The sequence below is a fragment of the Myxine glutinosa genome, chromosome 1 (assembly GCF_964187855.1).
Source record: "Myxine glutinosa chromosome 1, kmMyxGlut1.1, whole genome shotgun sequence".
Classification (NCBI taxonomy): Eukaryota; Metazoa; Chordata; class Myxini; order Myxiniformes; family Myxinidae; genus Myxine; species Myxine glutinosa.
The window spans coordinates 76,953,158-76,971,285 of record NC_136261.1 but is presented as its reverse complement, the minus strand read 5'-3'; the positions used below and the strand labels follow the sequence as shown (position 1 = coordinate 76,971,285).

Sequence of the window (18,128 nt, the reverse complement as noted above, 5' to 3'; positions counted from 1 at the left end):
CCCGAGGATGTGCCTTTTCAAGGTTTCATATTAATCGGACAATTACTTACCGAGCTATGTCCAAAAAACGATTCAACCAATCAGAGAGCAGCGAACAATCGCGTGTGCCGAACGTGGCGGGCACACTCTGCCTCGGATGGCACATTTGAGAGCGTATTCATTTATTTCACGTTTGCAAACTATGTTGGCGTTAAACTATGTTTTAAAACTAATAAAACCGAATTTGCGATTCATTCGCTTTCCTGCGCGTTTGTGCACGCGATGGCGATTTCTTTACCAAACTCCGGAAGCCGTTCGCTTTGGACCAAACCATTGCATGTAAATAGAGGGGGGGGATTGTCACCACTCGCAAGCCGTTCGCTTTGGACCAAACCATTTCATGTAAATAGAGGGGGGGGGATATAATTTTAGATATAGATATAGTACGGGCATGCCCTAGTTGTAAAGAACTCCGCATGGGGAATAAGTGTCGTTAACGATGACATCATTGGTCCCTTAATTATGATATAACTCGACAGGGACAAGGCTTCGTCTGATCAGTTTGAAATTTATTGAGCGTGATCTACACACCAATTGTATTAGAAAATATAAATGTATGATGTCATCGCTCACGTGGTCTGGCAGCCATATTGGATCAAAAAAGAAAAACCCTTCAAAAACAAGAGTTAGCTTGCACCAAGTGTCTGTGCAGGGTAAGTATTCTATGAATATAAAGTTGTTATTATTATTATTATCTAAAGGGAGTCGCTATGCTTCTTAGCTGGCCGTGAGGAGGAGTAGTAGTATTAGTAGTAGTAGTAGTAGTAGTAGTAGTAGTAGTAGTTGTTCTCTATGATATGGTCAGAATAGCTGTCGTATCAACTTCCCACGAGTGTGGCAGAGACCGGGTGTCTAGTAGTTCTTGGTCATTCCTCTCATCAATGTTTCCTTGATATATGTCTATCATTATTTAATTGTGTTTTTATTCGCCTCCTTGGGTGACACAATTACGTCATGGGTGACATAAGCACTGACGTCACTGAGCTCCAGACCACGTCCCGGTTGGATGGGTTTGAATGCCAGGGCATGGCCCATCACAGGACATGGGTCGTCAATGTATCAATCGGAGATCGAGAACTACATCATGCACCCTGAGCCCTATCTCACAATGCATTACGTCATTATGAGAACTACATAATGCACCCTGAGCACTGAGCCAATGGCTTCAAGTCACTGGGCTGACTTAGACCTCAGGACTTTAAAGCCATTGGCATTTGCACTTAGTGTGTGTATTGTATCATTATGTGTGCATTATCTCATTAGAATGTGCATGATCTCACTAGAATGTGCATTATCTCACAATTCACAAGCCTGATTGTGCATTATCTCACAATGCATTATCCACTATCTTATTAAGTGTGCATTATCTCACAATGCATTATCCACTATGTCATTATGTGTGCATTATCTCACAATGCATTATCCACTATCTTATTAAGTGTGCATTATCTCACAATGCATTATCCACTATCTCATTGTGTGCACATTATCTCACAATGCATTATCCACTATCTCATTATGTGTGCATTATCTCACAATGCACTATCCACTATCTTATTAAGTGTGCATTATCACATAAGGCATTATGTATTATCGTATTATTTGTGCATTATCTCACAAAGCATTATCTCGTGATGTGTGCATTATCTCACAATGCATTGTCTCATTATGTGAGTATTATCTCAAAAATGCATTTTTTTTTTTTTTTTTTTTTTTTTTTTTTGTATACAAGATCGAGGCTCGTGAAAGAGCGAACATTAATCACACAGAAAGACAAACCGACACATAAAACATATAACATCGGGAGCGGTAGACAAGATGGGGAGAGAGGGGGAAGGACACAAACACAACATTTGAGACCAGGGACCGATAGACATGGAGACATCGAGAGATCTGAGAGAGGGTGAGGGCTTTGGGGGGGGGGGCATGGGAAGGGGGTGGTGGGAGAGGTATAAAACATATGGACACTGCCAGGACTTCCAGGAAAGAAGTTGGAATTTCAAACAAGGTGGATCTGGGGTGAATTAGCGGGGGTAGAAAAGATCAAGGTTTTGGATGGGGGAAGATAAGAGATGGTGGTGAACAGCTGTTTTAAAGACCTGGAGGGAGGAGTGGGATTGAACGGAGTGAGGGAGTTTGTTCCAGAGGCGGGAGAAAAGAGGAATGAAAGAGTGAAGGTGAGCAGAGAGCCGAGATTTCGGCAGTTTAACCATCAGAGGGTTGCTGGCAGATCTTGTGCGACCTGTAGGAATATTTGGGGGACAGAGCACAGAGAGAGCTGGGGGTGCAAGGCCGGAGAGGAGTCGGTAGAAGACAGAAAGACCACCTACCTGCCTGCGGTGAGTGAGTGAAAGGCCCTCAGAGATAGCTTCATCGCGGGAGATTCCAATAATTCTGAAAGCTTTGGTTTCAACAGCGTGAAGCCGAGCTAGGTGTGAGGCAGGAGCACCGGCCCATAGGGGAGAACAGTATTCCATTGAGCTGCGGATGAAAGCCTTGTATGTGGTGAGGAGCTCAGGTGTGCCAAGGAAGGACTTCGCACGACGGAGGATGCCCAGTCGGCGACTGGCTTTGGAGGCCAGCTTGGAAATGTGGTTTTCCCAAGAAATCATTATCTCATTATGTGTGCATTATCTCACAATGCATTGTCTCATTATGTGAGTATTATCTCACAATGCATTTTCTCATTATGTGTGCATTATCTCACAATGCACTATCCACTATCTTATTAAGTGTGCATTATCACATAAGGCATTATGTATTATCGTATTATTTGTGCATTATCTCACAGTGTATTTTCTCATTATGTGTGCATTATCTCACAATGCATTTTCTCATTATGTGTGCATTATCTCACAATGCATTTTCTCATTATGTGTGCATTATCTCACAATGCATTTTCTCATTATGTGTGCATTATCTCACAATGCATTTTCTCATTATGTGTGTATTATCTCACAATGCATTTTCTCATTATGTGTGCATTATCTCACAATGCACTATCCACTATCTTATTAAGTGTGCATTATCACATAAGGCATTATGTATTATCGTATTATTTGTGCATTATCTCACAGTGTATTTTCTCATTATGTGTGCATTATCTCACAATGCATTTTCTCATTATGTGTGCATTATCTCACAATGCATTTTCTCATTATGTGTGCATTATCTCACAATGCATTTTCTCATTATGTGTGCATTATCTCACAATGCATTTGCTCATTATGTGTGCATTATCTCACAATGCATTTTCTCATTATGTGTGCATTATCTCACAATGCATTTTCTCATTATGTGTGCATTATCTCACAGTGCATTTTCTCATTATGTGTGCATTATCTCACAGTGCATTTTCTCATCAAGTGTGCATTATCTCATCAAGTGTGCATTATCTCATAATGCATTATGTATTATCATATTATGTGTGCATTATCTCACAATTTACCTTTCACCTAAAGCTCGGCTAAATGTAACTTGTACAATCTACACACCAAGATATGTTTTTCTGTCTGTGTTTTTCTCAGAGACGGCCAAACAGATCTTCATCAAACTTTCAGCGGTTCATCAGTGAGTGTCAGGGAGTGTTTTAGGCCAGAATTTTCAAAACTTTGAAAAACAACTTGGATATTTAGTTCACCTGGAACGAAGTTCAGGGGAGCTCATGCTCTGGTGGTGCGTGGTGCGTGCGTGGTGCGTCGTCATTCCGTCCTTCCGTCCGTCAACACTTGAAACTTCTCCTCAGAAGCCGCTGATGGGATTGCGACCAAATTTGGCACAAATGATATTTGTTATGTTATTTGTTGTGTTGTGACTAAAGTTTGTTCACGGAATTAAAAAAATCGGGGTCTAAGAGGGTCTACCGGGGGTCAAAGTGGGTCCAGGTTTTACCCCCCAAATTAGGAATTTGCTTTTTCCTCTGAAACTACACACAATATTTCAATGAAACTTTACCACAACCTTCATCATCCGTGATGTACCAATGTTTGTTCAAGGCATTCAAAAAATTGTTGTCTGAGGAGGTACACGGGGTGGGGGGAGGGGGAGGGGTATTAGGTATTTTTTTGTTTGTTTAACGTCTTATGATTATGTTAGTATGATTCTACATGCTGCCTTGTCTTCTAGCAACTACTGAAATTGGTTTAATATACCTTTAGTCAGTGCAGTATACTGTTTATTCGTCCAGGTGAGCACCAGGGGTATTGCCCCGATGTTTTCGAATTGCTCTCCAGTACATAATCCTTTGTAGCTATGTGAAAGGTAATATTAATTGTGGTAGAGGGAAGTGGGTAGAGGCACCCCATTCCTTAGTGGGTAGAGGGAAGTGTTTTAGGACACCACAAAAAAATATATATATTTGATTTCTTCAAAATGCCAACAGGTTTACTGTATAACAGCGCCGGGCAAGGCCGGGTACCCCTGCTCGTAACTTATAACAGTGATAAATATGGGGTTCACTCGCAGCCAAGACTTGGCAAGCACATGCCTTTACTACTGTATGTGATAAAATTGCAGAAAATCGTTTTTTTATGAATCGGGCAATGAACCCCAAAAAACAGAAATGGTGAAATTCATTTTATAGAAGTGATAAAATTGGATTCTCACAGGATGGCCTGGAGGAACGCACACTTGCTTATAAACTGTCTAGCCTGTGATCAAATCTTGGCCTAGCTATAAAATATATCACCCTGGTGTTTCACAGGCAGAGTGATTCATCAATGGGTGTGCCGTCCCTCGGATGGATGCTAAATGAGTGTCCTGTCTGCTGGAATGAGTCGGTGGACGTAAAGATACCATAGTGTCCTTCGTGAAGAGAAGGCGAGTTATCACTGGCACCTTGAACAAATTACTAATTGCTGCCCTAACCTTAGACGAATGTCAGGCTTGGCCAGCCGGTTCTTGAAAGACTTGGGCCAGGCTACCCCTGGCCAACCCCACAAGAATGTGAGAATAATCGTGGCCTCTAAAGAAGAAGCCAAAGAAGTGATGAAATTGCTGCTTATTAGTCCCCTACCGGTGTACACCGGAGGGGGACTATAGGTTTGCACTTCGTCAGTCTGTCCGTCTGTCGGTCCGTCACGCAAAGAACAGTTTTCCGGACTTTTTTTCTAAACTCTTAATGCTAATGATTTCAAACTTGGTACATGGTTTCCTCATGATAAGTTACAGATCAAGTTCGAACTTCACGACGTTTCGATCATTTTTGACAAAGTTATGGCACTTTGAACTTTGGTAATTTCCCCAACAGTTTTCCGGACGACAGACTGCCGGTAGTAATTATAGTATATAGTAATAAATTATAATATAGTAATTACAATACAGTAACATGTATTGCAGCGCAATACACAGAATGCTTGTTAAATTATGGTTATTAAATAAACTTCTATCCATCCATGTGATATTTAAAAAACCCATCCATGTTATGTAACATCACCCTAACCTTATCCCACTCACTTCATTAAACTTGTGGACGCTCATGAGAGCATGGTAATGGCTCTCGGCCTGTTTTCCAGCTCCCAGAATGCACAGCACATGAGATTCAGGTTTCGCCAGGTACTGAATTGGGTGGTGAGTAACAAGAATTTCATCATTGAGGATAATTATAATGCAATACAAATGTTGCATCTCCTTTCCACGTTGTTAATCACTTCATACAAAATCTCGAAGTCCTGTCCCACAATAATTGTTTTTTTTTTATTTAAATACAAATTTCTACTCACCTTTGTTGCTATGGCAGACACGGCAGCAGTCCGCATGTGTGTGATAACAGAGCCATCCATAACCTGTACAAAATTAACGACATTGTCATTATAATCATCATTGGTATTACATATATATCATTTTCATAATCATCGCTATTATAAAAGTGAATTTGTTGATATAAGATGCTTCAAAAAAATTTTTTTTTTAATACTGAACCAAATCCAACCAAATTTTGCATGTTGCTTAAGGGTACCCCAAGTATGGTTTTTATGGGGGTAGCCTATCTGGGAGAGGGGGTTTACAGTTGGGGGGAAGACCCCAATTCTCTTTATGTAAATGTATATTGTATTGCACATCATGTTCTTTATATAAAGAAAGTTTAAACAACCTGTTAATATGTATTGGGTGATGCTGAAATCTGAGTGAGAATAATTTGAAAATTTCAAAATGTGTCTTTTCACGCATTTTAAGCAGAGGTTCAAACCAAAGCATCCAATACTGAGCTTGGCAGCGAAGAGGAAGTGATTTTTTTTTCTCATGCCATATAAAAGCAGCAAGAACGGTTGATGAAGGTGATGATAGCTCACTTCCAAGCAGATGGAAGATGACCTCGAGCAAATGATAGTGAATAGAGCAGAATATTTTATTAACAAGTAGTACAACATGCCGTATTTTGATTAAATCTGTCAGCAAAGTGGCGGGTAAAAATGTCTGGTACTATATAATCCGAAATGTGTCTGTGTTTATTTGACTTTTATGCACTCTTGAACCGTTGGACATAATTAATATAAATCTGGTAGGCAGAAGGTATGTATGCAAACCTGGCATTATTTACATTAACAACAAGGAGAAAAAGACGTAAAATGTCATACCCCTGTGATTATTAGTAATCTTGCTATACGGAGTTAAAGGCCGCCAGGCGGCCATCTTTGGTCAGATTACAAAACAAAATCTTCTGCATATGTATACTTTCATGTATTGTCTTTGTGCCAAGTTTGAACAAAATCGGTCTATGCATGTCGATAAATAGTTGGGGACACTTTAAAATAACAAAATGGCCGCCAGTCGGCCATCTTGGATCTGATCTCAAAACACGATGAAGTGCATATGTAAGCCATCATTCGTTTTCTGTGTGCCAAGTATGAACAAGATCGGTAAATGCATGTCTGAGAAATGGTTGAGGACGTGCTCAATATTGGTTTTTTTTACAACTAAAATGGTCACCTGTCTACCAGTCAGCCATCTTTGATCAGATCACAAAAATAAAGTAGGGTGCACGTGTATGTCACAATGTCATATCTGAGAAATAGCCTGGTGTTGGCTTTGTGGTTAGGGTGCCGGCTTGGGATCCTAGGATCCTGGGTTTGAATCCCGGTTGATTGCTGAATTAACGCCAGGCGGGTTGACTCAGCCTGTCATCCTTCCGAGGTCGGCAAATTGAGTACCAGTTCACTGGTAATTCGCAAGGGGTGACCAACAGTGTTGGCGTGCAGGAAGGGCATCCGGCCCTAAAACATTGCTTCAAACAAGAAAGAGCAATCAGAGATTGCAGACCCTCGCCAGGATGTGTTTTCAGTGGTTTTCAAGGCTTTTGTGTTAAAACAAATATGGCGGCCGAACCACGTGACCGATGACGTCATTATGTTTTTTCTCCACCAATTTATCCCTAGTAGTCAGGTTCACTATGTTTTTTCGTTCAAAATCATGGTAGATTAGCAAACCTATACATTTTTGGAAACGTTATTACATGGAAAATCTGAAAATCAATGTTTACATTTGTCAATTCCGACCAATTCGACCAATCGACCAATTCCATTCGACCAATTCGACCATTCGACCAATCGCTTCGATCAACCATTCAACCAATTCGATCGATTTGATTCGATTCGATTCATCGAATTCGATTCAATCGACCATTCGACCAATTCGATTTGCCAATCAATTTGACCGACCTTTGCTTGTGTGGAACGGACTGTGAAAACGATGCGGACTATATTGTCGGATACGACACACAGGACAGTGATGACGAACTCTAAATGGCATATTCTGTAATCGTGTATGTTTGATGCCATTGACTGCCTGTGTATATTTTGTCATTGACTGCCTGTGTAGATGTGAAGTTATACTGACTGCATGTGTATATATGATTTTGCTGACTGACTGTGTATGTTTGGTGATATGAATTATTGTGACACATTTTGATGTTATTAACTGCCTGCACAAAATGATAACATGTATTTGATTATGCAACTTATCGCGAATATAAAGACAGTATTTTGCAATTCAAAACCTTTGATTCGTGTCTTACCATTCCCCATAGCACTAATTTGATACTTTCATTGGATTCCTTGTCCCTGAAAATATAGGTTTAGTATATTTTAAAAAGTTTTTAGGGTAATTAGAGGCAGAAATAGAACAAAATATGTATTTTACAGTGGCCATTTTGAAAATCCAAAATGGCCGCCATACAGGTATCTCTCCAAATGTAAACATTGATTTTTAGTTTCCTTATGCTATAACCTTTCCAAAAATGTATAGGTTTGCTAATCTACCATGATTTTGAACGAAATATAATTTATTGACATAGTGAACCTGACTATAGATTATGCTCAATAAATTTCATCTTGATCAGATGGTTTTGTACTTGTCGAATTATGACGTCATAATGGAGGCACTTATGACATCATCATTAACAAATGTTATTCCACATGGAGAGTTCTTTACAATGAGCCATGTCTCAATTTTTTTCTATGCAGCGCTTTCGGAGATATAGAGGTGCAAATGTTTTCGGTGTTTCCAAGATGGCGGCCGAACCACGTGACCAATGATGTCATCATTATTTTTTTTTTCTCCACCAATTTATGCCTACATGACGCTCAAGAAATTTCATCTTGATCGGATGAGGTTTTGTACTTGTCGAATTATGATGTCATAATGGAGGCACCTATGACATCATCATTAACATATTTTATTCCCCATGGAGAATTCTTTACAATGAGTCATGTTTCAATTTTTTCTATTCAGCGCTTTCAGAGATATAGAGGTGCAACATTTTTCGATTTTTCCAAGATGGCGGCCAAACAACGTGACCTATGACGTCATAATTATCATTAAAATCCTGCAGGTGAGTTGCACCTATGGTCAAAATTTCCTGTGAATCGGACCAACGGTTGCAGAGGAAAATCATATTTATTCTGTGCGGACAAACAAACAAACAGACAGACAAAGAAACAAACGGACTCAAATGCAATACCCTCTCCTCTGGCGAGGGTAAAAAGGGGACCACAGTGCCCGAAAAAGGCCAAGCCCTGCTCTGCGGGGAAAAATGGCCTCTGAAGGCAGTTCTTCATGTCTGAGAAATGGTTGGGGACACATTTAAGTAACAAAATGGCCGCCAGTCGGCCATCTTGGATCTGATCTCAAAAGAAAATGGCGTGCATATGTCAGCTATTATTCATTATCTGTTTGCCAAGTTTGAACAAGATCGGTAAATACAAGTCTGAGAAATGGTTGAGGACATGTTAAACATCGGGGTTTTTTTTACAACTAAACTGGCCTCCAGTCGGCCACCTTTGATCGCATCACAAAACAAAATGATGTACATATGTATTCCATCATGTATTGTCTTTGTGTCAAGTATGAACAAAATCGGTCTATAAATGTCCCAGATATGGATGCGGCTGCACACGTGCATACACGGACGGACGAGACCCAATCCATTTTAGCCCCTGTTTCAGACTAAGTCCAACGGGGGCTAAAAATAATCAAGGTGTCCATGATGTCTATGTCCAAGGTGTCTACGACCACATCAAATTATAATCATATTGGACAAGATCCCTATTGTCATACAATGTTGAAAACCTTGTAATAATGCCTATAATCACTCGAACTTAGAGCTCAGTAATATAGGAGCAGAAACAAACCAATCATATTATAAACTTATATTTTGAACGTTTGTTTTCATGATTATCTACATATTACATATGCGTTGGCAGTGGAAAGGTGGGGAGATTTGTGGGAGGGATATAACAAATTTTTTTAATGAAGAGGAACATGGAAGAGGGGTAAAATGAGTGGAGGAGAGGTGGGGATCAGGAGCCAAAGGAGAGGTATATAGGGGGAGGGCGGAGGATTGTTAAAATGTTGCGTTTTGTACAAAACATGTCGATAACCCCTTCATAAATAGTGAGTGATTTACAATAATTAAGGTCATACAGCCTTGAAAGATCCGGTGGTGGGTTCCATCAGCAACACAATGGCGTTGTGGTCCGTCATGCTTGGGGTCCGTCCGTCATGCTTGGGTTGGTACAATGTGAGTATTTTGGTGGCCAAAATGCCCTCCTCACGCAAATAACTGGGCATTTCTAATAAATACCTGAGGTAAGAATAAGAAAAGGACAAAGTCATAATAGCTCATAATTTATTTTCTTCATTTGACAAATATTTTGTTATTAATGTTGTGAGCAAAACGGTCACCGGATGCCTGTTTTTAACTCCCTCAAAAGCAGAAACTTCAAAAAGGAAGCCTTAAGTTAGGAACAAAATTAAAAACAGATCGAAGAGTGAATGAACGCCAGCATTAGGATGGTTCTTCAAAATACAAGTTAGAAAAGTCATGCTCCTAACACTTAAAATTTTTCTATGCATGAAAAAACCCTTCTGGTGAAATTTTAAGCCATTTGGACTAAATTTGGGGGTTTCACACGGAGTTTGTAATTTCACATATTTGGCTCGCATAAATGTTTGCAGTTGATTATTTATTCTCCACTGCTATACTTTTGATTTTGACCATTACAGTTGACCTATGACCTTGCGATGTACTGCACATTTTGAAGTTGTTTTTAAGTTAATTGAATGCAGTACAGCTGTACTCTGGTGTATACAGTTGTTCTCATTGAAGAGTACAATCGTCTCCTGACAAGGGATGAACAGCAAACCCAGTATCTGCTTCAAGTTGTGACAGAACATCGCAAGAGGTTTCCCGATTGCAGGAAATCAACGCTTATCGGGCAACAATGAGTGGCTGGCAACCATGAGTCACTGTGCAACCCCTAAATCTTGATGTATTCAAAAAATATTTCACAGGCAGAAGTTTTACCTCAATAGCAAAAAAATTAAAGGTTAGGAGTAATACAATAAAAAAAAAGTTATTCCTTATTTACAGACTTGGCATTTAATATGGAATATTTTTTTTGTGGGGGTGAACTTACCTTTCAAGACGTCTTAGAACCAAAAGTTCATTGGAATTATGTTGAAATTATTCCAGATTTTCTTAATGTGACCTTTGAAAGAAACAAAAACCACATTTGACATTTCGAAACAAATAAATTGATCCTTGAAAGTGATGGAAACTGATATCGAACTCAATTCATGGACAGCACTGTGTTAAACTTCTGTACGTTTTCCAGAAGTATCTCTTTATTTTGCACATTTGCCAAAAATTTTTTAACAAAAACAAAAGTTAAACTACGACTGGGATTACAGACAATAAAATTACAGTTCAGTACTTCGTGTAACCCCCACGAGCATTCAGGAGACCACGTACACGTTGAGGCATGCTGTTCACGAGATTTGCCAAGGTTTGGACAGGAATCGCTTGCCATGCAGTGACAATAGCCTGCTGCAATTTACGCACAGAGGTTGGCTGCTGGTCCAAGTGGTCGATTTGACGCGTTAATTCTGCCCACATGTTCTCTATCGGATTCATATCCGGGGACATGGCAGGCCACTCCATATGCACGACACCACGGTCAGCAAGAAAGTGTTGGATCATGCGAGCACGATGAGGCCGTGCATTGTCATCTTGGAAGACAAAGTTTCCTCGAAAGGCTGCACGAGCAAATGGAAGCAATGTTTCTTCCAGAATGGCCCTGTACTTGAACTGGTTCAGGTTTCCATTCAGAACAACCAGGTCAGTTTTTCCCCCTGCATGAAAAGCAGCCCAAACGGTCACCCCACCACCTCCAGCTTGGACTCTTGGCACGATACAATCTTTGTTGTAGGCTTCATGCACTTGTCTGCGCACTCGGACGCGGCCATCTTGACGATAGACCAGAAATCTAGACTCGTCACTGAAGATCACGTGATTCCAGTGTCCTGGCTGCCATTGACGGTGCTCTCTGGCCCACTGCAATCGGCGCTGGTGGTGTTGTCTGGTCAGGCGTGGCTTTCTCAAGGGACGCCTGGCACGATAGCCTGCTTGAACCAGTCGTTGGTTGACTAGCCTTCTGGATACAGGCACATTTGTCAGTTGCTGCCACTCAGCCCTAAGCTGCCACTGCCACTCAGCTGCCACTCTGCCACTCAGCTGACTTGGTACGGCCATTGCAGACTAACCGGTGCAGCTGGTGATCATCCCTCCTTGTGGTGCTGCGGGGACGTCCTGGCCTCGGTATTGGAGTAGGGACACCCCTCTGAGCATTTCGTTTCAGGATCTTTGACACCTGACCTTGAGTGATGCCATACTGCCGAGCAATAGCACGCTGTTTCATGCCGTAATTTCGTAAAACCACCACTCCATGACAAACAGCATTGTCGAGTTGACGGACCATCTCCAGAGGAAGCGGCAATAACTTTTGGAGACGTTCAGCAGTTGTTTTCCACTAATACAGAACGCAACAACCCTTGTATACCCGACTGTGAAGCCAATCATCAAATGCACCTGTCCGTATATTTTGCCACGCCACCTGTGATATAATCCTGTTGTTGACTTCTTGCTGCGACAGACAATCAGTGACATGGTTCTTTTAACAAATAAATCACCAAAGTGTAAAAGAACCTCACCAGATTGATATACTGAGTTAAGAAAGTAAACTCAAGTCAAGAAAAAATATATATTCCATATTAAATGCCAAGTCTGTAGCTAAGAAACACCCTCGCCAGCATATTTAAGTTACTAGCAACGGTACTCGCCCTACGGGCGGGGCTTACATTGGGAGGCCCAAATGAAAAGGCAAAATATCAGAAATTGAAGGCTTTTTTATTTTAAACGATTTGTATAAACATCCGTTAAATCATATCAAACGCAAATCATCCAAATCTAAACAGTATTTGTAGAATTTCAATAAAAGCCACATCACTGTTCATATCGGTAAATATTATTCCATCGTGTTTTAATCCACTGGCTGAGGGGGTCCCCGTGTGCATGAGACGTGCCCTAAGTTACTCTTCATAATATTGAAGTAGACCATGAGACATATCAAAAAAGTTTGGGTAGACTTTTGGTAACCCGGCAGTAACCGAGGAAATGACGTCATTAGCCACGCCCTTTGCCGCTCTATTGATACCAAAATTTAGGGGTAGGGGAAACATAAATCGCAATAACTTTGGAAGTATAAATAACAGAACTACAAAATACCCATTAAAATGTTTGTATTTAAGTACTCTATTCATTACAATAATCATTATGCAAATTAATATGTTGATGAGGTCACCAGAGGTCAAAAGGTCACAAACCCAGGTACAAGTGAAAATTTCACACTGCTCCAAAAAAATACCCACCAAGTTATGGATTTACTCACTTTTACATTTCTGATGCATGAAACTTTTAGAATAGATGCTACCTATTATTTTGATATGCATTTGGGGCCTTTTATTGCCTAAGTTTATTACATAATAACAATTGAAAAATGTCATAAATTTAAAAGGTGGAATTTTTTCAAGTCCTTGGGCATACAAAGTATGCTGTCATGCTGGGACCATTTGTTAGCAATATGAAGGTGCATATGAACAGTTTTTGTTATCAAGAATTCTCCTATGCTCTTTAGCTTTAACCCTTATTGCTCTGTAAGTAGGAGGCCCAAGGTCAAAGGTCAACTTTAATCGAATTCCGTTGCCAGCTCAAAGTGGAAAACCTTATTCGTAGTGACCGTGAGGGGGATTGGGCGTTGCATATCCAGGCAGTCCAGGCCTTGCTCCCTGTCTTTGCAGCTTTTGATTCCACAAATTACCTGAGATGGTGTTCATTGTATTTGGAGGACATGCACAAGCTACCTGACACGGCACCAGAAGTCTATGAGGCATTCCGGGCAGGTAAATTTGTGGTGAAGCGAACCCCTGGAAAATTCAATGCGGTCGGCGCTGATATGGCATTGGAACAGACGATCAATAGATCACAAAAGAGTGCCTCTGGTATCATCGGCAACACAAGAAAGAAGAAATTTGTGGCAATGTGGGAGCTTATCTATCATGAAATGCTGGCCATAACCAACCTACACAGGGAATTAAGTGGGGTGAATACCAGTCTATCAGAGGAAGGTATGATCAGCAAAGCTGAAATAGCTACAGGTGAACAGAAAGTCCAAGCAATCCTTGCGACAATAGAAAGGAATGAAAACCCATTTCAGCTGGTTCCTGATCAAGTAGAACTTCACAATATTCTCACCCAGGAAGTTATGTCTCATGATATTAGAAGCCAGTTACTTTCAGTAATGGAAATTGGGACCAGAGCATATGAAACACTGAGAACAGAGCGATTTGTAGAACAATCAGTTAGGTTCTCCTCAGTTATTCATCGAACAAACTTGAAGACATTTCTCAGCATACATAAGCCAGAAAAAGATATCAAAGGAAAATCCGCTGGAAAACAGAGGGAAGAAGCCCAAATGAAACGATCAATTGAGGTTACCCGTGCCCGTGGAAGGACAATGGAAGAGTTATTGCAGTATGATGTCTCCCCTACATCATATTTGTTTGATAAGGAAGGACAGATGACCAAACCACTAAAAAGTGCACTTGTCCAGGAACTAGAGACCAAACTCACCAAAGATGATGAGAGAACTCCAGTCAAGGACAGTGCATTACAGTCCACATGTTTAGTTGACGTGATGGCCAACATCAGAAAGATAAAAATAAAAGATCTGCAGACATTTGGAGATTTCTGTGATAATTTTCTGAACTATGTCGCTGCAGTTGGTCAGGGGGATGAGAGGTTGGATTTGGTCTTTGATTCCTATGTCGAGGGGTCCATAAAAGATTCCGAGAGAAGGCGCCGTTCAGTTAAAGCGGCAATTGAAATGAACATTATCAATTACGACGCACCATTACCTGTAGAAATGGACAGATTTTGGGCATCAAGCAATAATAAATTTAAACTCCAGATGCTTCTTCACTCACAAGCCATAAAGCGCGGAAAAGAAAGACCTTCCACAGTCAACGTTGTGGCAAGTTCTTTTTCAGGTGTATCTGGTGCAGTTTACATGCCAGTCTGTCAAAGATGGCTGTTCAACAGAAATGCCAGACCTCAGTCCCGATGTAGAAGAGGCAGATGCTCGTATCATTCCACATGCGATGCATGCAGTCAAAAGTGGAACTGAACGTATTATCGTATTGTCTGGTGATACAGATGTGTTTGTACTGCTTATGCACTACTGGAATATTCTTCATTACAATGGCCTAAGCGAACTTTGGCTAAGGGCTGGTGTTGGAGATTCAACGAGATACATTCCAGTTCACACATTAGCACCAAAGGGTGGAGAAGAACTTTGCTATGTGCTACCACTTGTTCATACCCTGACTGGGTGTGACTACACAAGCAAGGTGGGAACAAAACATGCAGCCTTGAATAATGCTCGTCCATCTGAGTATCTGAAAGACTTTGATTCTGGAACAAGTTGTACCGACAGTTTCATGGCGTCCTGTGAGGCATACCTGGTACAAGTTATAAAAAAGAACACCAAGTGCACAACAATGGATCAATTAAGAGACCACATGTACCATCACAGTAAAGGTGTATCCTTGGAGCAACTTCCGCCAACTAGCCATGCAATACAGCAACACATCCATAGAGCGTTTTATGCAACCTATCAGATGGTGACTTTGTTACACCCTCATAAGCCCACATCACTGGATCCAACTGCCTTTGGCTTCAGGGAAGCAGATGAACTTTTGATGCCAACTAAAGGCATGAGACCAATTCCTGAAGAATACACAGTATTGTGCAATTGCAAAAAATGCAGCAATGACAGATGTACCTGTCGCAAAAATGGACTTCCCTGCATTAGTTTCTGCAAGTGTCAAAGTCTCCAGGGTGATGAACAAATTGTGCAATGCAAAAACCCCTCTGGTTCAACTCGGTATTAGCATAAAGGAAATTCCTTTATGGTATTAGGTATGTAGCAGTAATTTACTCTGTATAAGCATCGCTGGGTCATCTGGATCCCTTTGACAAACATGCGAGTAAGTAACGGTAAATTACTAAACTTGTGGACAATAGAAACTATTGTGTTAAAACATGTACTTGTCTATCATTGCTTGAGATATGTCTCTTTCATTTGACTAGCAGATCAGGCAAAGATAACATTTTATGGAACCATGGTCATCATTGCCATGGGTATTTTTAAAGGCTTCTTGGCTTCAAATAAGATTTCAATTAAATCTAACCTTATGATGTGTCTGCCTACTTGACAAAACACAGGGTTAATACAATGGACTGAAGAGCATAAGGGAACTCTTCACAAAACATAACTCAGAATACATTCTCAAATTGCTAAAGAAGGTACTAGTATGCAGAACATTCTATTATACTTATGGACTGCAAAAAAATCTGCCTTTTAAATTTACGGCAATTTTCAGTTGATGTTATGTAATAAACTTAGGCATTAAAAGGCCCCAAATGCATATCAAAGTAATCAGTAGCATCTATTCTAAAAGTTTCATGTATCAGAAATGTAAAAGTGAGTAAATCCATAACTTGTGGGTATTTTTTTGGAGCAGTGTGAAATTTTCACTTGTACTCGGGTTTTGTGACCTTTTGACCTCTGGTGACCTCATTAACATATTAATTTGCATAATGATTATTGTAATGAATAGAGTACTTAAATACAAACATTTTAATGGGTATTTTGTAGTTGTTATTTATACTTCCAAAGTTATTGCGATTTATGTTTCCCCTACCCCTAAATTTTGGTATCAATAGAGCGGCAAAGGGCGTGGCTAATGACGTCATTTCCTCTGTTACTGCCGGGTTACCAAAGGTCGACCCAAACTTTTTTGATATGTCTCATGGTCTACTTCAATATTATGAAGAGTAACTTAGGGCACATCTCATGCACACGGGGACCCCCTCAGCCAATGGACTATTTTGAAAAACTGGAAAAATTGGAAAATTGAAAAAAACCAATATAGCCTATTTTACTCCAGCGGGTCCCAGGATTACCCACCCAAAATTTTGTTGTGATCGGTTCAGCCGTTTTGCGGTACCTGGGAACAGACGGACAGACAGACAGACATTTGGTGAATTATAGTAAGATAAACAGTATTTGTGGACTTTCAATAAAAGCCACATCACTGTTCATATTGGTAAATATTATTCCATCGTGTTTGGAAAAATTGGAAAATTGGAAATTGGAAAAACAATATAGCCTATTTTATTACAGGGGGTCGCAGGATTACCCACCCAAAATTTCGTTGCGATCGGTTCAGCCGTTTTTGCGGTACCTCGGAACAGACGGACAGACAGACATTTGTTGAATTATGGTAAGATGAATGGATTTTTTTTTTTTACATTGATCTGAATGCAATTTGTCCTATGAGAACACAGCCTGAGAAATATCCTTCCAGAGGAGTGGGGGTTTAAAAAAAAAATTAACAAGGGGGATTTTTATCTTGGCATGGCCGGAGGGATCAAACGTCGACTGTGCCAATTCGGAGAAATGCAGCCACGTACGGATGACGGATTCGTACTGCTACGAGGACGCCGCATGAGAATTTACCTCATGGAGGCGCAAGCCAAATTCGCAAGGGGGGATTGGGCGCACAATAAAAAGACTCCCAATAGCCATATTAGAGCTTCACAAATATCACAAGTAGGACAAAGAAATTAGTCAACATTTGTGCAATGTCGCTGCATTGTCTTTGTGCCCTCTGTCACATCGTGCTTTGATTTAGAATACAAAAGTAAAAATAAATCCAGGGTGTACTGGTGTTGGCTTAGCGGTTAGGGTGCCGGCTTGGGATCCTGGAATCAAGAGTTCGAATCCTGGTCGATCGCTGAATTAACACCAGGCTCAGCTAGTCATCCTTCCGAGGTCGGCAAATTGAGTACCAGCTTGCTGGGATGAATGATCCCGGTGTGTACCCTGATTTAGAATAGGTACACCGTATCCTTGCGCATCGTAAGAGGCGACTAAGGGTTGGCGTCAGGAAGGGCATCCGGCCATAAAAACATTGCCTCAAACAGGAACCATGATTGGCATGGGGCCCGCAAGGCTAACCCCCGCTCCAGCCGGGAAAATGGCCTTAAAACGATCATTCATTCATTCATAGACTATGGGATTTGAACTTGTTCTAAGCACCATCAATCATTGATTCAAGCAGTTTCGTTGGATCAAGATTGGTGGACTTTTGAACCCAGAGCAGGCAGATCAAAGGCGAGTGCGCATACCTCG

General features: G+C 40.7%; 1 protein-coding gene across 1 annotated transcript in view; it reads right to left on the bottom strand.

The window, feature by feature from the left end:
• CRYM (crystallin mu) overlaps positions 1-18,128 on the bottom strand; it is a 37,716-nt gene that overhangs the window by 18,393 nt on the left and 1,195 nt on the right. The window contains exons 2-4 of the mRNA XM_068113647.2: positions 9,958-10,117; positions 5,760-5,822; positions 5,494-5,595 (exon numbers count right to left, since the gene is read on the bottom strand). Coding sequence (XP_067969748.2) covers positions 5,494-5,595; positions 5,760-5,822; positions 9,958-10,117 — 325 coding nt within the window. The remainder of the gene's footprint in view (positions 1-5,493; positions 5,596-5,759; positions 5,823-9,957; positions 10,118-18,128) is intronic.